General features: G+C 45.5%; 1 protein-coding gene across 3 annotated transcripts in view; it reads left to right on the top strand.

Moving 5' to 3' along the window:
• The window catches only part of ARHGEF10 (Rho guanine nucleotide exchange factor 10), a 101,756-nt gene that overhangs the window by 28,694 nt on the left and 48,761 nt on the right, over nucleotides 1–24,301 (top strand). For 2 of the 3 annotated variants that reach the window (XM_008052002.1, XM_021709528.1), the window contains 8 exons: nucleotides 734–840; nucleotides 5,460–5,537; nucleotides 5,817–5,996; nucleotides 6,864–6,980; nucleotides 8,455–8,547; nucleotides 13,511–13,681; nucleotides 15,919–16,064; nucleotides 20,831–21,006. In XM_008052002.1, the coding sequence (XP_008050193.1) occupies nucleotides 734–840; nucleotides 5,460–5,537; nucleotides 5,817–5,996; nucleotides 6,864–6,980; nucleotides 8,455–8,547; nucleotides 13,511–13,681; nucleotides 15,919–16,064; nucleotides 20,831–21,006 (1,068 nt within the window). The remainder of the gene's footprint in view (nucleotides 1–733; nucleotides 841–5,459; nucleotides 5,538–5,816; nucleotides 5,997–6,863; nucleotides 6,981–8,454; nucleotides 8,548–13,510; nucleotides 13,682–15,918; nucleotides 16,065–20,830; nucleotides 21,007–24,301) is intronic. The other variant, XM_021709529.1, reaches the window with a different exon arrangement.

The following is a 24,301-nucleotide window of genomic DNA, read 5'->3' as shown; positions in this document are numbered from 1 at the left end:
CAAAAAAAAAAAAAAAAAAAAGCCACTCTTGGCTGGTTCATCAAGAGTGTCTGGACACCAGTAGGTGTTTAAAGCTCCTTAGACAGTTTTCTGTGTAGCCAGGGTTAGGGGCCCTTTGAATTAGAAAAACTCAGGCTCTGTTCCGTATAGGCTTCTGCGCTTTTCTGGTTTCGAACCATGTTATGGATTCTTTGTGTAGTTAGCTATGTCTCCGTTTTAAAAAACACATTTGGTTTTGGTTTAAATAGTTTGATTTTGGGAAATTTGCTTTTTCAGCTTTCCTGGGAGAAGGCAGACAGAAAGTCTAGAAACATCCTGCATCCCCCCAGTGGTGTCATTGACTGCCGAGTGTTTGTTCTTAGACATTCTTAGCTGCCATTCTTAGTTTCCGATCGTGATATTTTATAGGTTGAGAGACTAAAACATTTAGTTTCTAAATATTCTAAAATATTACCACTTTACCATCTGTCTATTCAGTGACACCTCTGCCTTTTGAAGTTAAACTTTCAATTAAAAGTTTCAAATATTGGCAAACACTCCTAATTCCCTTGTGGGGAGGATATTTTATTGAGTTTGTTAAAAATGTTACTTTAGTAATAGTTGGGTGGAAAGTGAACATGGAAATTTGAAATGTCTACATGAAACATTAACTTGCCAGCTCAGCTAACTGTGCTGTAATATTAACACATGTTTTATTTCCATGTCAACCTTGTGCATGTTGACTCTTTTTAAGATCACAGGTCTGGTCTCGAGGAGGAGCAGAGTGTGTTCATCGATGTTGACTGCAGACACCCAGATGCCGTCTTGACCCCCATGCCTGAGGGCTTGTCTCAGCAGCAGGTGGGCTGGGCAGGGCTGATTCAGGTTCTGTTCACTAGCACAGCTGTGCTCTATCTTAAAATAGATGAATGTGTACATGCTGGTTGGGGCATGTCTGCTGTCCGAAACTCTCTGCCAGCTCCTTCCCTTGGGCACTCCACCATAGGCTCCTGGTCTAGCAATTGAAGAGTTCCCATCAGGTATAGCAGGAGGCCTCGGGGACTCTGGTCAGTGGCTGTGAGCTTGTGGGTTGAGCTCAGGCCATTCTGGCCCTTAAGTATTTTGAATATCATTTCTGTGCAGTGATGAGAAATGTGGAAGTTGCTCACACAAGTTTGTGCTGATGGGATGCTTTATAGAGACAGCATGTGGGTGGGTGTAAGTATGTAGGTACCTGGGACTGAGATTACAATGGGAGATTTTCAGTAAGCAATGAAATGATCTGAATATAACACATTTCCTAAGATCTGATAATAGGTAGCAACGGGGGAAAGATTGTGGCTTCTATTTGCCTATCTTTAAGTACTAGGAGGAGACAACTTCAGGAACAAGAGTAATGCCAGAGCATGTAGGCGTTTAGGGACAGGGACTGATGCTTTGGGATGGGATCTGAGACCTTTTCCGGGTAGCATTGTGCAACCCATAGAGACTAGGATAGATACATAGATATGCATGGATATGCAGGTGCAGATTGATACATGGATGTGATTGTGACATAGGTAGGCAAACGTGCGGATATAGAACGTTGTCAGGTGGAAGGAAGACAGCACAGAAGGGCTTAGCAGTAAAGTCAGAGTTTTAAAAACTATTTTAAAAGATACCTATGAGCATTAATAATTAGACCGAAATAGGAAGTTTACATTTCACTTGAACTGAAGAAGAAACCAAGGGAGTTGAGAATAATGACAAAAAGCCGAGATAAATGAGGTCGTTGCCCCATGTGACTGGCGAAGCCTACTGGTCCGGGGAGATGATTATTTAATGACTGCCCTCACTGATGCTTACTCTGTGTGGCCCGTGCTGAGGCCTTGATGTACTTCACTGCAGTTAATCCTTGCACGTTCCCTTGCTGTCAGGACCTGTTTTCCAAATGAGGGCGCCCGGGCCCAGAGGAGGTTCATAATCTGAACTGAGTCCTGCAACTACTCAAGGAGGTCCCTTTTCTGAGTTGCATCTCTCTGATCACAACTCCTTAACCCCTTATGCGCTCCACTGGGGAAGTGTGCCCTGGGGAGTCTAGCTGCTGACCATAGCAGGATTGTTGACAGATTCTTCCAGAAACAAAGAATCGAGCTCTTTCTCCTCAAGTTTGCTGTCTGGTTCACCAGCCTCATCATAGCCTCTAACTTGAAAGAAGGAATTGTTTGCCGAACAACTTCTTGCCATCTGTGCCTCTGACTGGTGAACTCACTGGCCCATTCCTCTACCATTTGGGGCACTTACCACATGTAGGTCTCTACACTGGCTACTGAGGACACACCACGTGAGTGGGCTTTGGATCCGGGTCTCTGAGAACTTAGTGTGGTGTGTTGAAGCCTAAAAACAGTTTAAGTGCAAGATCGAAACACAAAGGAAACGCTACCAATGGAGATAGGAAGGCAGCCTCACAGATGAGAGGAGGCCAGGGGATCACGAGGAGGGGGTTGAGCAGACGTGGATATAAGGAGCCAGAGGCCCCAAAGGTACATTGTTCAAACCAAGGGACGCCTCAGCTAAAGAAGAGGCAGTGAGTAGGCGTGTGGGGATGAGTGAGACTGAGGAGGAGTGTGGGTCTGTAGGAGAGAGTGAGAAGGGACGTGGGTGTGTAGGAGATAGTAGTAGGGGTGTGGGTCTATAGGAGAGAGTGGGTTGGAGTGTGGGTCTGGAGGAGACAGTGAGTAGGGGAATGAGTCTGTAGGAGAGAGTGAGTCTGGGTGTGCGTGTGTGATGAGACAGGATACGGATGGGTTGTTAGTGAACAGTACAGTGCGGAAGCTGTGTGTTGGGAACATTGGGACAGTGCTTGAACTCTGCATGTTTACACATTTAAAGCCCTTGCCTTCTTTGTGACACCTGTGCCCGTGTGGTTTATTGTTGGGTGTTGGCCTTTCCTTGTTCTGGGGGTCTTTAAGGACCTGGTGCTCTCTAGAGCCCCCAGACCTGATTCTAAAGCCTTGGTGCTGCTCTGGGCGTAGCTAGATGCCTTGGGTCCAGTAATGATTCAAGCCGCGTTTCTTTCTCTGTGAAGTAGGGTGCCCCTCATAGGAATGACTCTTGACATCCCACACATGGGGCTCTGTGGTGTCAGCTCCAGGGATATGGCATGTGGGATCCTGATGATAGCAAGTTGTCAGTGTTGAGGATTTCTGTATTTTTCCATCCAGCGTCCTCTCTTGTGGTCCTGATCTACGTTGATTATTCTTTCCTGCTGACAACATTGTTCTCCATGGGAGTTTTCTCTTGACAGGTTAAACTGGGGGTGTTTGGGACAGTGCTCTCTAATCTTTTTCTTCTGAAATTGAAGCAAGGTAACAGAACTAACAATTCTCCATGTGGGACATTCTTTTCATGTCCTCTTTGGGGTGGACAAAAAGCAAAGCCTGTGTTGTTTCATGGGTTGCCATTGACTTGGAAAGTGCCCCTGATGTTGAAAGGATGCTGTCCTGTCCCCTGTCTATCCAGACTGCCTGGCAGAGGCCACATATCCAGCGGTTGTTCCCCTCCGGTGGGGCTGCCGCCTCTGCTTGATTCTGTTAGCTTTGGCAGAAAAGCCCTTTTCCATGTGGAGTTTGCCTCCATGACCTCAAGAAGAGCATGTCAGCTATGGAACCTCCCCTGCCTGTCTTAGCTGCCATGTGATTTTGTGTCAAATTTAACAGCTGAAAAAGCCTGACATCACATGCAGTTGCTGTGGCATTTGGGAGACTGGTTTCGATTTTGCATTTCAGATTATTTTGTGCCAATTCCAGATGCTTTTACCTTGTACATTAGTATCCTGTCAGGTTTTTAAGTGTGTGCGTGTATGTGTGTATACACACAAAAAGGACCTACATATACATGTACATATGCATGTATATGTAGTCATTGATTTCTTCCTTAGGAACCTTAGAAGGATTGATTTTTGTGTTACTTCTGTGAATCGAATAGTCCTTTTTGTAGAGAATATAGTCATGGAACCAACCATGTTGCCCATTGAAGCTGAACTGGATAAAAAAAATGTGATACATATACACAATGGAATATTCAGCCATAAAGAAGGACAAACATATGGACTTTGCAGCAACTTGGATGGATTTGGAGTCGATCATACTCAGTGATTTATCACAGAAACAAAGAACTGAGTTCCATATGTTCTCACTCGTAAACTGACCTTGAACAATTATAATGCTATAAGAAAGCGATTGGCAGTAGTGGGAAACTGTCAGGGGAGTGGGGGTGGGATTGCCAGTTGAGGGAAACTGCTAGGGGAGGGAGGGGCATACCTCATCAACAAGGGTATCTGCATGATCAATGTTTATATACCTAACCCTGAATTGTACCCCACATCTCTATAACAAATAACAATAATTAAAAATAATATAGTAATTCCTATGTTATTCATATTTTTTATTCTTTTAAAAAAATTATTTTACTTTTAAAATGTGGGGTACAAATAAATGTTAGATTGCTCTGGAGTCTTTAACTCAAGGAATTTCCTTTGTGAAAAAAATGCCCTCTCTTTCCACTAGGTGGCTCTGCAGTCTCTTCAAATCATGTCAGAGCTGCAGATTGCCAGGGCTGATTCTGGCATGTGTGTTGTGTGTGTGTGTGTGTGATGTGCATGCGTTCATATGCATGTGTGTGCTTGTGTGTGTTCTTTTGCATTTATGTGGAGTAGCGTGCATGTGTGTGTGAGAGATGTGTGCTCCTGCATATGTTCACACGCATGAGCGTGAATGCTGTTCAGAAGCAACTCTAATCCTCTTTTACTCTTTTCCATGATTTGGCTGACATCCCTTGTGGATTGTGTTGAGGGCGAAAAGGGTGCCAGGCGTCCTCACCAGCTTTCACAGGATCTCACAGCCACAGTCTGGACTTATATGCATCTCAGTCATGAGAAGTAGAAAATAGCATCAGTGTTTGACATGCAGACATCTCAGATCACAGCGATGTTTTGCATCTCTGTCACGAGTGATTCACCCTGTGCACTCTTAGTATCATAGGTAGATCTCTGGGTCATCAAAAGACCTATTCCTCACCTTCCACGGGCTTTCTGTTTTTGTATAACTTTAGAATAAGGATTTTAGATAAATGTTGCTAATAACATTTGTTAATCAAGAATGGAACTTTAAAAAAATATCATTTATGTGAAATGTCATCTAACTTGGCATAGGACGCATAAGGTACAATCAGTTAATTCAGTTCATTGTAACATAAGTGAACAAATTGTTTTAAGTGCTGTAATTTTATTTATCCTGTTCTAGTTATAGCTTATAATTTTAGGCTTAAAAGACAATCGTATGTTAATGGGGGAAAGTATGTTTTGAAGCTGTAATTTTATTTAATTGATACATCATTTAAAGTATTTTAAAGACCTTTGAAGGCTTCCTTATCCACAAGCCTCAGCATAGAAGTGGAATTTATCTGTAAGTATTCTGAAGCAATTTTCTCCTTTTCAACAGGTTGTAAGGCGATACATTCTGGGATCAGTTGTTGACAGTGAAAAGAACTACGTAGATGCTCTTAAGAGGATTTTGGAGGTATCTAAGTGTCATGTTATATTGTACATACATTTTTGTCATCCTTTTTTTACCTATATACTTTTTGTTACGTACATGTTTTATATACATACATGTTTTTGAGCCATAATGTGTGCAAATTTGCAAAATTCTCAAGAGAATTTAAGTATTGTGTCTGTATGTTGAGCTCAAAATTCATGACGTGTTTTGAAATGGATATAAGCTAGGTAGGTGAATGTTTGCAGACCCTTTTACCTGTGCTTCGGAGTGTCTGAACCATCTGTCCTCACCTTGTCATAGCAATATGAGAAGCCACTGTCCGAGATGGAGCCCAAGATCCTGAGCGAGAGGAAGTTGAGGATGGTGTTCTACCGCATCAAAGAGATCCTGCAGTGCCACTCCCTGTTCCAGATCGCATTGGCCAGCCGCGTGTCCGAATGGGACTCCGTGGAGATGATTGGCGACGTGTTTGTGGCTTCGGTGAGTGAGTGGGCTCTCTGTGTACTGGTCCCCTTTCTGGTTCCTGAGCTGATGTCCTGCTGAATGTGTGGTGTCTTCACACAGGCTCAGTGCCGCTCTACATGGACACCTGCATGCTGTCAAACGGATGGTTCTCCCTGGAGGCCGGGCTGAGGTTACGATGCTGGCCATGTGTGTTTACCAAAAAGGGGATAAGTGGGTATTTACCAGGGAGACCGAACAGAATGTTTTGACTATAGCATGGAAGCACAATTCTTACTAAGATATTTGCATAATGCTCTCCATGAATTTTTATGAAAAGCAAAAAAAAAAAAAAAAGAAATATTAGATATTTAGTTGGTTATTGCATATTTTGACTATTTTATGTATTAACTTTAACTTAATCACTCTTCCTTTAAGTATTTACTTGGCCAACATTTTAAACATTTTTATTTTTGAGTCGGAGTCTCACTTTATCATCCAGGCTGGAGTGCAGTGTGCAGTCACAGCTCACTGCCGCCTCGTCCTCCTGGTCTCAAGTGATCTTCCCATCTCAGTCTCCCAAAATGTTGGTTTTACAGATGTGAGCCACCATGCACAGCCTAGGAACATTCTTAACTAAAATCCAAATTACCAGGATTTCAAACAAGGATGCCTGAAAGTGCACTACGGTTGGCAAAAATAAGATCCAACCAGCCATCTAAACAATTCCTAACAAGCTTACTTAGGGAAAACAAAAATCATACAGTCATAAAATGTACCCTGTGAGAGTATTGCAGTGACCGAAAGGGGATTTTAGGACAGGCGTCACATCTTCTGTGTTCAGTTGGAGAAGAGGGTATTTGGAGTCGACATGTTATTTCCTCCTCAATTTCCCCTGTGTTCCAGTTCTCCAAGTCCATGGTGCTAGATGCTTACAGTGAGTATGTGAACAACTTCAGCACAGCTGTGGCTGTCCTCAAGAAAACCTGTGCGACGAAGCCTGCTTTTCTCGAATTTTTAAAGGTAAGCATGTGTTTCTTTCGTTTGAGTTTTAACACCTGATGACAAGTTCCATGTAAAATACTTCAGTGAAACTCCCCAGCCTTGCCTCTAAGTGTGTCATGCTACTATCAGGAAGATTTCAGCGCCCACAGTGTCCTGGGTGCTGGTTTAATGCTGGAAACGAGGCAGGTTCAGGGCTCAAGGCAGCTTTTTGAAAGTGAGTTTTATTTGTATACTCTTAGAAGTGTATTGTTGGATAGACAGAAAATCAAGATCAGACCGGAGTGACCCTTCCTGCCTGTCCTGTGGCGTGATGTCAGGAAGAAGAGAAATCTGACATCTGGAGTCTGGGTTGGAAGCTGTCCTGTTGGGGCGAAGGTGTGCACGGTGGCGGGGGATAACACAGACCTGGAAAGAGAGGGGGCACGACTCTGTTCTTCCTGGTGTCAGAGGAGAGCCAGTGGCCTCCCTCAGTGGCTTCTGACTCTGCAGTGACAGATGTGGATGCTGTCATTTATCCAGCAGTGGGCAGGTCTTCCCCAGCCACAAGATGAGTGTCAGCGGCTGGGAGAGGAGGGGTCACTGCACACGGAACCACATTCCATTTCCCCTTTGGGAAGCTCAGCCTCCTTTGTAGGAGGCCTCATTTGCATTATAAAGTCTAGGGACAAAGCTGTTCCCACTGGGACACAGGGCAAATGTTCTCACCAGCCACTGAGTCTTCTCCCCTGCCTCACATCACTTCACTCAGCGTGGGGGGGAGGGTCCTTGCTCCTGCCTGGCACCAGTCATGGAGCTGAACCACACGACGACTGTCCTTTTGCTATGGCAGCATTTCTTTCTTCTGGGGGACCTGAGTTAATAGTTCCTTTCCTCTGAGGATGTTGCGATGGTCTTTCTGAGCGTTCCAGCTGTGGCTGTGACCATAGTGCCCATTCTCAGCTCACCAGCTGTCAGGTGGTCTTAGAAGATGCACTCTCTGATCCCATCTTGGAGCCCTGGGGTCTGAGCTTCCCAGGGCGGTGCCCATGGGGTTGAGTGACTAGGGCAGCCCCTTGCCGAGGGTACTAGAGACCCCCCCCACAGGTGCAGCCCCAGGAAGTAAATGACTTGGCTTCACCTCTGTGCTCAGAGGCAGCTGCCTGCCCCTAGGACTCCTCCCGCCTCTCCTGGGGGTAGACTGTGGCCAGAGTGCCAACACCTAGGGGCAGGCCCTGGCACACCCACCCGGCGACTTCTTCCCCGCTGAGAGCCAAGCTTCAAGGGGTGTGGCTCAGCCTCTCCACAGGACAGTGGAACTGGAGCAGGGTCTCCCCTAATCCCACAGGTACAGAGAGCAATTGGGTGAGATTTCCTCATACAACTGGAGACAAGGAACAGCTGGTCCTTGAACAGCCAGCCCTCCTACCCCCTTGTTGCGAGTCATAGGGAGAGACAGCCAGACAGGGAGGGCACGTGACCCCGCAGTGTGGTGACCCAGTGCCTTCCCTTACAGCAGGGCCAGGAGTCGAGTCCAGACCGGACCACACTCTACAGCTTGATGATGAAGCCCATCCAGAGGTTCCCGCAGTTCATCCTCCTGCTCCAGGTACGTGACCTATTCTGACTTTCCTTTGCCGGGCCTCTGTCTCTTCTGTTCATTTGAAAATGGCGTCTATTCGTCCTTGTGATGGTGGCGCCTCCCCGGCCGTTTTAAAGGATGACCTAAGCTGGGTGTGGTGCCTGTAATCCCAGCACTTTGGGAGGCCAGGGTGAGAGGATATCCTGAGCTCAGGAGTTCAAGACTAGCCTGGGCAACATGTTGAGACCTTGTCTCTATAAACAGTAAAAAAATGGGCTGGGCACGGTGGCTCATGCCTATAATCCAGGCACTTTGGGAGGCCAAAGTGAGAGGATTGCCTGAACTCACCAGATTGAGACCAGCCTGGGCAACTTGGTGAGACCTCATCTCTACAATAAATCAAAAAATTAGCTGGGCATGGTGACGCCTGCCTGTAGGAAGGATCGCCTGAGCCCAGCAGGTCGAGGCTGCAGTGGCCAGGAGCATGCCATTGCACTCTAGCCTGGGCGACGGAGTGAGACTCTTGACTCAAAAAAAAAAAGTGAAGAACGACCTGAGACTGGGTAATTTATAAAGAAAAGAGGTTTATCTGGCTCACGGTTCTACATGGTTCCAGCATCTGCTTCTGTACCTTCAGGAAGTTCCCATGGTGAAAGGTGAAGGGCACAGGCGTGTCATGTGGTGAGAGTGGGAGCAAGGGAGAAGAGGTGCTGGGCTCTTTAATACCAGCTCTCGTGTGAACTCATAGAGCAAGAGTCACTCATGACTGAGAATATGACACAAGCTACTTATGAGAGATCAGCCCTGTGCCCCAGACACCTCCCACCAAGTCCCACCTCCATACTGGGAACCACATTTCAACTTGATATTTGAGGGGTCAAATGTCCAAACTCTCCCATCTCCCCATCTCCTCTCTAGATGATCATAGGAGGTCGGGGGTGGGGCAGTGGGAGCCCTGCAGAGTCCTGCTGTCACTGTCACTGGTACTGGGGAGCCACGGAGCATGGTCACCAGCAGTCAGAAAGATCACTGCTCCCTTTGCCCACGTGCCCAAGTCTGCTTTAGAGTCACGTGGAAGATGATTCGCTCCCCTGCCTAGAGGGGCAGACAAGCTTGGAAAGCTAAGAATAGATGTAAACAGACTGTGCCAGTCATTGATTTCCTCAACACCCCCGAGGGACTCTGTGTGTTTTTAACTAAGAATTCTCAATCAGGTACCTGCATGTGGTTAGAAAGAGAGAGCCTGCTTTCACTGCGGCGTGACACGTCGCAGCAGGAGGACTCCCTGTGCCTGAGGCCAAGCATGCTTGCCCATTTGTGGGAGCCTCCCGGACTACTCCGGGAACCCCATGATCCCGTACACTGCACAGCTGGGTGCATTCCTTATTTAGCAGGTAGCGCCTTTAGAAAGGACATGTCGGAGGAGCGTCCATGCCGGCCCTGGCATGTTGGCTTCTCAGCAGTTACTCTACTTACTTTTTCATGTTAAATCTGCTGACGTTGCGGGGGTGTGCCTGCTGGTTATAGCTGTTAAAGTGCACTGGTAAAATCTTCCTAGAAATGAACTGGCATTTGGGAAACAGTGCTAAGTCCCCTTACACCAAGTCTCACTCTGTTGCCCAGGCTGGAGCGTGGTGGTGCGATCAGGGCTCACTGTAGCCTCGATCTCCTGGGCTCAAATGATCCTCCCACTTCACCCTTCCAAGTAGCTGAGACTACAGGTATGCACCACCACTCCTGGCTAAATTTTTGATGTTTTTGTAGAGACAAGGTCTTGCAGTGTTGCCTAGGCTGTTCTTGAACTCCTCCAAGGCTTCAGCGATCCTCCTGCCTTGGCCTCCCGTACCAAAATTTTTATCTCTTTTCTAACCAACAAAATCTGTGTAAGACATACTTTTGAAATAAAAGTTATCATAAACGTACGAAAAAGGATACACACTAAAATATCCATGTTGGCTACTTTTGTGGTGAGGCTTATGGGTCGTGCTACTTTTATTCTTTTCTCACTTCTATTTTCAACATATGTACAGCTGATCTGTATTTGGAGTATTAATAACAAAAAGTATTTTTTTCTCCTAAGATCAAAACTCTCAAGCATATGCATTGTTCCTTCAGCTGACAAATCTTTACTGAGCTCTAACATGCGTGAGACGCATAGCTTCCAGGCCCAGGCATGAAGAAGGAGGTTTCTCACGTGAGGCAGGTTGAAGTTTGCCAAGGAAGCAACGTCAGTTAGGGAGTTGTTTAACCATGACTGGGGTGCTGGGAGGGACCATGGGAAAAGTATCATTGCTGTGTGAACTATGCAAGCTGAGTATTCTTAGTGATGTATCAGTGGCTCCTTTGGTCATTACTGGTCATCAGAGACCACAACAACCACTAACTGTGTTTTGAGACCACAAAAGTCATTGGGTTTTTATGATACGTCTGAGTAGTTATAAAATTTTTTAATTTATTAAGTTTGGATATAATTTTCAAGCTAGCTTGTTAGCCTTTGGCTAAGTGTTAACAAATAACTGCAAACCTTTTGCCCGGGTTTTTCCTGAAATATGTTCTTTTACACAGAAGGGGTAGAAGGGGCTGTTAGAAATAGACAGAAGAGAGCAAAGCCACGGGGAGAAGCCCCGCCCCTCCTCCATGGTCACCAAAGAGAGCCACATGACATGCCTTCCACCCATATCAGGTGGCTCCCCCAGCCTGCACGGTTCTTCAGGACCCCATGGAGAAGGGTGGCATGCCTTTCCATGGGGTAGGAAGGAGGCTCAGGGAGGCGAGTGATTCTCTGGGGCAGTGCAACTTAGCAGGTACTGGGCTCCCAACTCTCATCCATGCTGGCCACAACCCAACAGGTGCGGCAGGACCTGGGGATGTTAGCAGCCCATGGGGACATCACAGGAAAGGGCCGGCAAGGGCCTGCATGCCTGGCTATCGTATGCGCTCAGTTTTAAACATCCATCTTTGTGAGAGTCTTTCACTCTCTCGCTTTTTAAAACTTGCCTCTAAACACTTAAGTTCTCAGAGGAAGAACATTCTTAAACTCAGAATTACAGTTATAATGGACTCAAGAATTTTGGTTTAGAAACACTTTTCAGCTTGTTCTTCCAAGTTGTTGCCTGTAAACTTATTTATGTGCAGCGGTTTCTTCCCTCCTCTTCTCCCCACCCTCACTCTGAGACCTCGTGAGACCCTTCTCAGAATTTTCCACACAGGGTACTTTGCCTTGTGAAGTGGAAAACTGTCTTCACTTGATGGGATGTTGCAGCTCAAAACCAAGCACTTAGGGGCATTTGATGACCTGCTGGTGTGTCCTGGAGAATTCTTCTCAAGGGGAGCAGGGTGGGTCCACATTGCTTTGGAGAAGGCATAGTTAGAGGCAGAGACAAGGCAGTGTCTGTCTGGAATAGCTATATGGGTTCCTGAAGCCCAGGTATGGGTGCTCAGGTCACCTGGGATTGGGCCAGTTGACAAGTGCTAGTATGCACCCTCCCTCCTGCCTTCTGCTGTGGTCCATGTGCTCAGTGTAGGTGGGCGGGAAGATAGCACGAATGGGCCGGGACACCCTTCCCTCTTCTTCCAGAGACTCCCCTAGTCTTTGTTCTTTGGTCCTGACTGCACTGTGTCCTCTTAAGTGCTCCCAGACCTTCTTCCTAAGATAGTCGCTGTGAAGCTGCAGCTGTTCTCAGCACGTGCAGGGATGCTAGCTCACCCTGGCTTTGCTGGGACTGTCAGTTTCTCACATGGGATCCAGAAACATCCATTCGCCTCATGGCCTCTGTTTTGCTTTCTCCCAGTTGCCTTTTTTTTCCTCCCATGTTGTTTCTGGTAACAACAGCAATGAGAAACTTCCATTTTCTCCCTCTCAGGCCTTCCCGTGGAGTCTGCAGCCTACTCTAGACTTGGTTCCACCATGTGCCAAGGTCTTAAGCTCCATCATGCTCCGATTCCAGGGTGGCACCATCAGTCTGTGATGTTGGCACCAGGACTGGTTTTTTTTATTTTTTTTGAGTTGGAGTCTCATTCTGTCGCCCAGACTGGAGTGCAGTGGCCACTCCCAGCCACTGCAGCCTCGACCTGCTGGGCTCCGGCGATCCTTTCGCCTCAACCTTCCAAGTAGCTGGAATCACAGGCATGTGCTACCACGCCCAGCTGATTTTTTGATTTATTGTAGAGATGAGGTCTCGCTGCCCAGGCGGATCTCGAACCTGCGGGTTCAGGCAATCCATTCACCTCAGCCACCCAAAGGCGCGGGATTACAGGCTGAGCTACCGAGCCCGGCTCAGGACAGCAGAATGAAGTGGAGTGTGTTCGGAGCTCTCCTCCTACCCCCCCTGTCACCCCCCCACGGTGCCTTTACTGCAATCCATGAGCCCACATTGATGTGTCATCACCCAGGGCCACAGCCACACAAGACTCACTCCTGGCCCGGGCCTTTCTGTGGGTTTGGACAAATGTTTAATGACACGTGTCCACATCATAGCGTTCTACAGAGTCATCTCACTGCCCTACAGGTAGGTCCCTTTCTCTCGTGGGTGGGGGCCACAGAGCCTGCTGGGGGAGTTGCCTTGTGAGTGCCACAGTTGGCACTGCAACGGTGACTCATTTGATGCTGGGAGACTGATTTTTTTGAGACAAGTCACTGGACCCTCTGCCAGGGTTCATTGTTGATTCCACTTAAGAACAGTCTGTCATCGCCTGAACACAGCTACAAGAGAGCACAATATTTCTGCAGTGTGGCAGTTCATGTGCAGCATGTCCTTTATTGTATAATGCTATTTTTTCGATTTTGTTTTTGCAAAGGGAGCTGTTCAGATGTTCAGCCAAGTTGTGACTCACGTGTTTATCATCCTTTCCCAAGCACTTATTTTATTTCCCCCAGAATTACTGATGGCAGCACTGTCCTTCAGCTGTCAGCTTGTGGGGCATGTGATTACGTGTTGGAGTCAGGGTGTGCGCATGGTGACCACCCACCTCTTGGCCTTGTCACTCGCAGGACATGCTGAAGAACACCCCCAGAGGACATCCTGACCGGCTGCCTCTTCAGATGGCACTCACAGAGCTTGAAACATTGGCAGAGAAACTAAATGAAAGAAAGAGAGATGCTGATCAGCGCTGCGAAATCAAGCAGATAGCAAAGGCCATCAACGAACGCTACCTGAACAAGGTGGAGAGAGTTTCAGCTCTATTCCCAAGTCAGCGTTGCTTTGCACTAACAAGCCACTGCCGTCCAGCCACTTGTAGTTTACCTGGGGAGACGTTTTTGATAATTTCTGTGGTCCAGAGCTAGTTGGAGTGGAGGAGCTTTTTGGGCGTGTCATGTGATTGCTGGATACTGTATACAGGACCTTAGCAGTCTTTGTGTCTATACTTTATTAGGAAAGCAGGTCATAGATTCTCAGATGGATCCATGACTCCCAGAAAGGTTAGGAGCAATACTTTTTAGCTTAATTTTACTTTCAAAATGCTGCATTTCATTTCAGGTAGTAGTAATTGAAGTTCAAAACTTTTGCTGGTGTTTTTGTTCCCACCTATGCATGGTCTGGGTTGTTTTGCTCAGACACAGCAAGCAGTGAGGACCCAGGACAGTGTGGAACCCAGGAGAATAGTCCATCTGCAAGGGCATGGTTCAGCTTCATGTTGACAAAGCCATCTTCCTGCAGGAGTGTTCTCACTCTGTGAGGGCTTTCTATCTCTATTTAAGACCCTGGTCCCCGGGGAGATGTTAACTTAGATGAGCTGTGTTAAATATTGAGCATAATACTCTCTGTTGCTAGAAATCTCCTTTTGATCTTGTCAGTAGGAGTAATTTCCTACCTTACAATGACATTCAGAATTTTACTATGAGAACTTTATGGTGATACCTTTTTTTTTTGAGTTGGAGTCTCACGCTGTCACCCAGACTGGAGTGCAGTGGCCACTCCTGGCCACCGCAGCCTCGACCTGCTGGGTTCCGACGATCCTTCCACCTTCCAGCCTTCCAAGTAGCCGGAACTACAGGCATGCGCTACCACGCCTGGCTGATTTTTTGATTTATTGTAGAGATGAGGTCTCGCTGCCCAGGAGGGTCCCGAACCCGCGGGCTCAGGCAATCCACTCACCTCAGCCTCCCAAAGGTGCGCGATTACAGGCTGAGCCAGCAAGCCTGGCTTGGTGATACATTTTAAGCCACATTTTCCCCAATTCTCCAAATGATTTATGTAGGAACTTGTAAAAGTAGAAAATTGCATTTGATCATTACTCGTGATATAGCTTATGTCATTTATAGTCATGCTCCCTGTAGTAATTGAACACAGATGCTATGGTAGAGTGAGCCCAGAGGCCCAGGATGCCATGATACAGCCTCACTGAATGTCACACCAATACGCGCAGGCCTCCGTGTTCCTGTGAGCATGACTGGGGAGCCATGCAGCGATTGCTTGGAGCTGGCAGCCAGTGTAGATTTAGAGTCAGAAGGCGTAGAGCTCACCTGGGCCAAGGATGCTGCATTTTCTTTTCTTTTCTTTCCTTTTTTTTTTGAGTTGGAGTCTCACTCCATCGCCCAGGTTGTAGTGCAGTGGCATGCTCACGGCCACCCCAGCCTCGACCTGCTGGGCTCAGGTGATTCTTCTGTCTCAATCTTCCAAGTAGCCAAGACTACAGGTGTGCAGTAGCACATCCAGCTAATTTTTTGATTTATGGTAGATGAGGTCTTGCTATTTTGCCCAGCTGGTCTCGAACCTGCAGCCTCAGACCATACACTCGCCTCGGCCTCCCAAAGTCCTGGGATTACAGACCGAGTCGCCGAGCCCGCCAAATGCTGCATTTTCTGTTGGACTAAACTGTTCTAAGAAGTGTGACTTCCACATACTGTATGGTTTTCTTGATTGCTATAAAGAGTCTTTCCAAAGAGCTGATGCGTTTGGCTCACTGAAGTAAAACATGGCATGCCTCGAGAAGTTAATATGTTACTTAATGATGCTTACTTTGGAAAAGGTGAAATTACAGAATAATTCCTTCCACTTGGAGCTGTTCCTGGTTGACCTAGTGATCTAAAACACAGAATGTCCGCTTGCAATGAGAGTCGGGTGGTCAGAGTAGTCATGGTGATGATAGGTTGAAAGAATCGAGGCTTATAGCCATAGAGATGTGTTCTCAGGGGAGAGGGAGAGCCTTTCACATGTGGAGTAGCTGAAAGCACTGCTGTCTGTAAAATACTTTGTCTGAAAAGAGGTCATTCTCAGAACTGCATGGTCTGTGGAGGAGCGTGGCACGGGAGGATGTGGATTCTCTTTAAAGGGAAACATCAATGCAGCTTTAACACTGTACACTAATATAATTTGCAAGACTTTTTCCTCATCCTTTTTTCTTTGCTGGGTAAATGCCACTGTGATCCCTGTGTCAGGTGTTGTTTTGAATGTCTAGCTTCTCAGCAGTGGAAACCGGTACCTCATTCGGTCCGATGACATGATAGAAACAGTGTACAATGACAGAGGAGAGATTATGAAAACCAAAGAGCGCCGGATCTTCATGTTAAATGACGTGTTGATGTGTGCCACAGTCAGCTCACGGTAAGAATGCACTTAATTCACCATACTAGTCTCATAATTACGTGCTCCATGTGTCTAAGAACAAGTGAACGACTTCATTAATTTTCTCATTCAGACTCAACTTATTCTTGTGCTGAAACTTCGTCCTGTGGTCAAGGGAAACTGTATAACAAACAAGCTTATTTTTAAGCAGATTTAGTGTGAGCCACCAAGTCACTGCTGATAGAAATTAGGTCCATACAGGTTTATTTATACTTTCAACAAGGCTGCTGCTGGAGCTGGAAACTAAATTGAGTTTCTTTTATAACTCCCCTAAATTATTTTATGGTTTCTTTTTTATTGTTTAAATTTCTTTCTCATTGCTTTTCTATAGATACATTTTTGATAAACACTTTTCTTATATCGTTAAATGGGGTACATTCACTTTTAGTGTAACACATAGAACATTGTAGTGAGTTGAGGACGTTTGAGAAGCGAAAGAACCTTTAAATATAGGTGGCTTGTGAGGGACTTGGTATAAAACCACATGTGACACTCTTGGTACCGTAGAATATAGCACAGTCTAAAGTGGTGCCGCTCATAGTGTCTTGCAAGAACCCATTGTCACATCTTTAGGCATTCTGGGAGCCAGTTGCCAAACTGTTGAATTGGCCAACACGAGTCAGGAACCTCTCCCCCTATGGGGATGGCTGTTAGGCATGCTGGCCCACCACTGCACTTGACCTTTTCATACCTGTCCTCCCCATTTATCAGCTCCAGACACAGCTGCCCTCTCATTGCTCAGAGTCCCAGGCAGGAGGGGCGTGGATCCGTATGTGGCGCTCACCACATGGAGGCCTGGGGGACGTCTTGGAGTGGTTTCACAGCTGCGCCTTCTCATGACTTTGGGACACTACCCACTCTCTCTAAGACTCAGGCTCCACGTCCATAAAGTAGGGTAATGATAAGAATAACCAACACTGAGGACGTGACCCCACAGGGTTCCTGCAGGGAATAGGTGGAGGCGTCGCTGTCTATGGTGCCTGGCAGCGGAACTGCCCAGAAGCCACAGATTGTTACTGATGTTTCTCCTTGCCCTCACTTCTGTTGTGGCAGCTACAAATTATGTCCACAAAACATGTCGATTCCGATGGTCTCCCTTCTTTGTTTGTTTGGCTCATACCCATGGCTTGGCCTTCATCACTGATGCCCGGCAGCAGCCACAAACGGGTTGCTTTCCATGTGCAGAAATAGGAAGCGGGGGCATCCTACTTTGGAGACGAGCCCACGAAGGGAGGCTGTGAGAGGTCGTGCCTGGGAGTTGTCCAGGTGTGTCTGCTCTAGAGAATGTTAGAATCACGACTATCAACAATAAGGCACTTCAGGTCAGGTGCGGTGGCTCACACCTGTAATCTGAGTGCTGTGGGAGGTGGAGGTAGAAGGATCACTTGAGGCCAAGAGTTCAAGACCAGCCTGGGCAGCATAGTGAGGCCCTGTATCTACAAAAAAATTTAAAAATTAGCTGGGCCTGTAGTCCTGACTACCTGGGAGGCTGAGGTGGGAGGATCACTTGTGCCCAGGAGTTTGAGGCTGCAGTGAGTTGTGATGACACCATTGTACTTCAGCCTGAGCGACAGAACAAGACTCTTGTCTCTTAAAAAGAAGAGACATTTGTACTTCTGTTTTCCTAGTGTTCTGTTATGAGGTGTTTCCTGCAGGGTGGGCACTCATATTTCACAGAATGGCTTCCAAGAGTAACTATCCCAGAAACTCCCCCTTTTCCCAGGAACACCTGCTAGTTCTTGGTGGCCTGGCCTTGGGGGCGGCTGAAGCCATCCCAGCTCTTTACTTGTTGGTTGGGACCCTGATGCTTGTCCTGCCTACCTCAGAAGTGTAGGGGCAAGAGGCAGAATTATTTAAGTGAAACAGCCTTGTAAGCAGCAGAGTCCTGTGTAGACATTATTATTCTCAGTGTATCTTTCCTCATGTGTAGTCAGTATTTGTCTAACCATGGTGGGAGGGCTGGCCACTGCTCCACAGCCCCAAGGTATCAACGGGTGGCCAGGGTGCCAGCTCCTAGGGTTGCCAGTGGGGAGGGCGGGCAGATCTGGCCCTTTTGCAGCTTTATGTGGATTTAAAATTCTCCAGCTGACAGAAATGATGAATGAAAATGGATATTTTATTTATTTACTTATAAATTTTAATAGAGACCAGGTCTCGCTATGTTGCTCAGGCTGGCCTTGAACTCCTGCCCTAGCCTCCCCCCAAAATGGATTTTTAGAGTAACTTGGCTGTTATTTACTGCCAGAGGTATTTCTTTTTTTGTTTGTTTTTTGTTGTTGTTGTTTTTAAGTTGGAGTCTCACTCTGTCACCCAGACTAGAGTGCAGTGGCCACTCCTGGCCACTGCACCCTTGACCCACTGGGCTCCCGCAATCCTTCCACCTCAGCCTTCCGAGTAGCCGGAATTACAGGCACGCGCTACCATGCCCGGCTGATTTTTTTGATTTATTGTAGAGATGAAGTCTCGCCAAGTTGCCCAGGCAATCCACTCACCTCAGCCTCCCAAAGCGTGAGATTACAGGCTGAGCCACCGAGCCTGGCTCCAGAGGTATTTCTTAAAATATTGCCTGTTCCTCTCCCATGATGCCATGGTTTGAAGTGTTTACAAAGTGCACTAGCATGTAACTGCTCCTTTCCCACTGACCTGTCCTCAGTGGTGAGATGAGCACCCATTGTGACTAGGCTGAAGAGTTAAAGTAGCCCCCAAGGACCCTTCAATAGCCTTAGGGGGATATCAAGTTTACAAATCTCTCTAGGAATGGAAATTTTATTTAGATTCAGAGAGGAGGTATATGCATTTTGGTAAGAGTTCTTGGGCATTTCTATTTGTTTTTAATTAAAGGCACCCTCTGATTCATAGCACGACTTATTTTTCCTCTTACTGTGTCTGAATTGTTCCTCCTCCGCTGTCCCTGTCCATGTGGACTAGAACTTGTCATAGAGGGTCAGATTCTTGGTGTGGGAGGGAGTTGGGTCGCTTGGGTGCAGGGAGGGAGTTGGGTCACTTGACTCCTGATAAATATTTCAACTTAAAGTATAGTATGTGTTATACTTGTGATTCTTGTCTGCTTTTTGATTTTGAAAAAACACTACCTTAAAGAAAAGCAAAACGTTACTATCACCAAAAGTAGGAATAACATTTGCTGCAGGAGGGTGGCGTTTTCCTGGGCACGTGGGGGACTCTGGGGTGCTGACAGTGTGACAGTCTCCACCTGGGTGGCAGCTACACAGGTATTTGCTCTGTTTTACTAGACTGTACATGGGTGTTTTGTGTATTTCTCTGAATATGTGTTCTATTTTATAATAAGGAGAAAATAACTTATGGATGTCATGGGTTTTTTTTCATATAAATATATATATTTTTCAAGTCAGACTCTCACTCAGTTGCCCAGGCTGGAGTATAGTGGTACGCTCATGGCCACCGCAGCCTCGACCTGCTCGACTCAGGCGATCCTTCCGCCTCAGCCTTCCAAGTAGCTGGCCACCATACCCGGCTAATTTTTTTGATTTACTGTAGAGATGAGGTATATCCAAGTTGCCCAGGCTGGTCTTGAACCCATGGACTCAGGCAGTCCTCTCGCTTCAGCCCCCTAAAGTGCTGGGGTTACAGGTGTGAGCCACCACACCCAACCCCATATAAATATGTATATGTATGTATTGTGTGTGTGTGTGTGTGTGTGTGTGTGTAGGTGTCTCACTCTGTTGTCCAGGCCGGAGTGCAGTGGCACACTCACAGCCACTACAACCTCAACCTGCTGGGCTCAGGTGATCCTTCCACTTCAGCCTTCCAAGTAGTTGGAACTACAGGCACACGCTACCACGTTTAGCTTATATTTTGATTTATTGTAGAGATGAGGTCTCACCAAGTTGTTTAGGCTGTTCTCAAACTCCTAGGCCAGGCAGTCTTCTCTCCTCAACCTCCAAAAGTGCTGGGATTACAGGTTTGAGCCACCGTGCCTGGCATAAAAATTTTTCAATTGTGGAGTATAAGAGTATTATTTAATTCTATTAAAATGATTATTATGTAATCATTGAGTAAAGAAGAATTTTAGAGTTAATGCTGATAGAACAATCAGAACATGTGTCTAGCCACATAGGAGATGTTTCCTGCTGATAGACTTTTCCAGAATGCCTGAGCATCTTTGGTCAGATAGTCATCAGTGAGCATCCAGTGTCTTCCCCTGAAGCTTTTATGGAAACCCTTAGAGCTTCCTGGGAATAGGTCCCTCTGCAGTCCTCCCTAGGTTTCTTTTTTTTTTTTGAGTTGGAGTCTCATCCTGTTGCCCAGGCTGGAGTGCAGTGGCATGCTCATAGCCACCCCAGTGTCAACCTGCTGGATTCAGGCAGTTCTCCTGCCTCAGGCTCCCAAGTAGCCAGAACTACAGGCATGTGCCACATTACACCTGGCTAATTCTTTGATTTATTGTAGAGATGAGGTCTCGCCAAGTTGCCCAGTCTGGTCTCAAACCCATGGGCTCAGGCATTCCTCTTACCTTGGCTTCCCAAAGTGCTGGAACTACAGGCTTGATACACCGCTTCCAGCTCTCCTTGTTTCTTAGTGAAGAGGTCTCTGCTCTCACCCACTTGGAGGCCTTGTTACCGTAGCACGCGGTAGTTGTTGGGAAGAAAGTCAGAGGCACTGTAACTCAGCAAGTAAAATGCTTCTCCCTTGAGTGTCCAAGGATGAGAAGTGTTACAACTTATTCATATGGATATTTGTAAGACAACGGTGTCTTGTTGTTTCAGCACCTCCCATGAAAGCAACACTATCACCAGCCAAAGGTACTTGCTGAAGTGGAGCGTCCCGCTGGGGCAGGTGGACGTCATAGAATATGGTGGGAACCAGGGTGCGGGAGAGCATGGCAGGCACCCTACCACGCACCCACCCGAGAGCCTGGCAGTGGTTGCCAACGTGAAGCCAAGTAAGTGATACTTTTATTCATGTTCATGCCAGCCTGGGGCCAGCATATGCTCTGGCACAGCCAGGCTCTGGCTCCTCAGCCTCAGAGTTCAAGACTTCAGTCTTTTGGGGTAGTGTAGTCTTTAACATTCTGTGGTCTGACTCATACGGCCTAGCCGGTAGCTCATTTTTGTTCTTACTGCATCTGCTTGGGGTTCACAGTTGAGCTCTCTGGCCAGTCCCAAATGGGTTCAGTCTGCCCAGCTCTGAGGATCTCTGGCCTGCATTTCCCATCAAGTAGGTTAGGACTCAGGTCTCGCCTCTCATGAGGATGGGTTGGACCGATGCGTGGGCACTTAGAGACCGTGTGCAGCTCCACTCTGCTGCCCCCTTGCCGTTGGACAGACATTCAGATTTCTCTTTACTTCCATTTCCTCAGGAAGGTAGTTCTTGTCCAGAAAACTTCCTAAGGTGAAGTGAGAGATGTCAAAATACTTAGGAAATGGCTTAGCATTGCATAGTACTTATGATTATTATTATCACTGAACATTATTCAGACTGCAGGTTTTAGTCTTAGTGTAAAAATAATGACCTTCTCTTTCTTCTCTGTATGTATGTGTGTTTTGGCCTCTGCCCCTGAATTGTGGAACAGTTAAAATACAGTGAGTAGAAATTATCAGGAAACCTTTTCATATGGCAAATGAGCATTAACCTTTCAGGTTATTTTGTTCCTGACATGTTCGGATACAAGAAAGTGACTTGTAGGACTTTTAACCTTTCTAGTTGAATACACACGCTCACTTGGATTTACAGGAACATGATGTAATGAGTGTTAGGTCTAATTTGCTATAGGATTTCTTTTACTTTTCCTATTCCCACTGATATTAATAGTATTCAATTTGGTAAGCTCCCTAGTAGGCTAGTTCTTTGAGTAGACTGTTACAGTTCTTAATCTCTCAAATTGTTGGCTACTAAATCATACTCCTGTTTAAAGTGCTATGCACCTTTAGCAAACTTTTTCAACTAATAACCCAAATAGCGAACTATAAATTAGACTTTCAAAATGAGGTAGGTACGGAGGAGTGTCAGGGAGAGAGAAAGGGAGGAACAAAGAGAACGAGAGAAACATGATTTCTCAAATTGACACATTTCATTAAAATTTTATTCAAGGACAAATTGTCTTGTTCAAAGTTTTTAAAAATCCTTGTAAATTATTTGAAAATATTGACTGCCAGTCAAGTTTATGTCTTAGTTTTGTGAACATAAATCCCTTTGTGTATTTTATAATGCTAGCAATCTTAAAATGTATTTGTAATTAAGATTGCTTTATTGTGTTTAAATAGCTAAAGATGATTTTGACACAGAGTAAATAACCATGTATTACATGCAACATTACATTTGTCACTTTATTTGTGATTGATACTAAGTGAATTTAGAATTAAGATTAGAATCTGAATATGAAAAAACATAAAGCAAGATATTCAGCCAGTTTTTAAAATGCTATCTGGGAGAAGAGCCTAGGAAAGTTTATTACTGCATTTGAGATCTGGACATGACTATGAGCTTTCCATCAGTTATGGCAAAAGGAGACCCATTGATACGGACTAGTCTTCGTTGTCTGTTAAAAAGGAATGTGTCGCATTGGAGACTAAATCTTTTTCTTCATTCTGAATTCAAGGAGAACTTTTTGTCACATCCTAAGTTCAGGGGACTTTTGGAAAATGCTTGAAAACCTATACGACTGTGTTTTGCAGACTTGTCATTGATTTTATTTTGTCATTTTCTATGGAAGAGCATCGATACAACCTTAGTGAAAGCAGTTTTTCATGGGTTAGTTTTTTGTACTCTGTCTTCGGCAGAGAATTCAAGGAATCAGCTTGTTCCATCCTTGACAGAGGTTTTCCAGGTTGAACCCATTCCTCGGTGTAACATGTCTGATCTTTATCAATTACAGGCATTGGTAGTGGAATACCATGCCTTTCACTGTGATCTGTTATTATAATGCCTTTCTTTTAAGAAATGAAGATGCTGGTGACTTAATGAATGTGTGAGGGGCTTAATCTGAAATTAGTTAATTTGTGAATTAATTCTTCTGTTAATTATGCCAATCTTAACGACTTCTCTTCCAACTTTATAGCCTACCATGCAGTAGGTGCTTGATAAATATTTGTTGAGTGAATGAAAAGAAAAATGCAGTCATCATTCGGCATTAAGTTTTTAATTAAACTGTGTCTTCCCACTTACATATTCATTAAGGGCCTGTTCTGAACCAAGCACTGTGTCCTGTAATCCCCAAATGACTCTCAGGCAGAAGGAGACAGACTGATGGACACACAAAGACACGCTGTGACACTTTTCATAGTAGAAACGAGGGCAGAATACTTGGATAGATCAGAAGGAGGTAATCTTCTCAGAGAAGATGTCTTTACAGTGGGACTTTGGAGGAGTGAGGCTTGAGTGGATGGAGAGTGGGTGGACATTGGTTAGTCTACCCACGTGTGCGTCCACTTATGCAGTGAGTGATGCTTATCAGCTGGTTGCATCTGATGCCTGGGCTGTGTACCTCACAGCCTGATATCTGGATGTCGGTACCCAAGTCATTGAGAGCTTTTATCATGAAAGGATACTGAATCTTGTTGAATGTTGTAAACTTCTCTCTGAGAATGATTTTTTGCATCCCATAAGTTTTAGTTTGTTGCCTTTTTATCTTTGCTTGGCTCTAGATTTTCCTTTTGATTTTCTCTTTGACCCATTTGTTTTTGAGTAGTGTGTTGTTTAATTTAACATATTTGTGATTAAATTTTTTTCCTCTGTTATTGATTTCTAGTTTTATACCATTGTAGTTGGAAGATCTTCTGGAATCTGTTAAGATTTGTTTTGTGGCCTAACATATGATCTTTCCTGGAGAACATCCCATGTGCACTTGAAGAATGTGTGTTCTCTGAATGTTGTGTGTATGTCGGTTGGGTCCATTTGTTCTGTAGTGTTAAGTCCATTGCTTCCTTATTGATTTTCTGTGTGAACAATCAATCCATTGTTGAGATTGGAGTACTAAAGTCCCCTGCTATTTCTGCTTTGCTTTTATTTCTCCTTTCAGTTCTGTTAGTTTTTGCATTATATATTTAGGTATTCTGATGTTGGATGCATAAAAATTTGCAGTTGCTATACAGTCAGCCCTTCATATATGTGAGTTCTGCATCCAAAGATTCAAACAACAAAAGATCTAAAGTGTTCAGAAAAAAAATAAAATAACACTACCATGGTAACAAATAATACAAATGAAAAACAGAATAGTGTAATAGCTACTCACCTAGCAT

The sequence above is a fragment of the Carlito syrichta genome, unplaced genomic scaffold (genome assembly GCF_000164805.1).
Source record: "Carlito syrichta isolate Samal-C Ts95f unplaced genomic scaffold, Tarsius_syrichta-2.0.1 Scaffold251683, whole genome shotgun sequence".
In the NCBI taxonomy this organism is placed as follows: Eukaryota; Metazoa; Chordata; class Mammalia; order Primates; family Tarsiidae; genus Carlito; species Carlito syrichta.
This window is presented reverse-complemented; position numbering and strand designations above follow the sequence as displayed.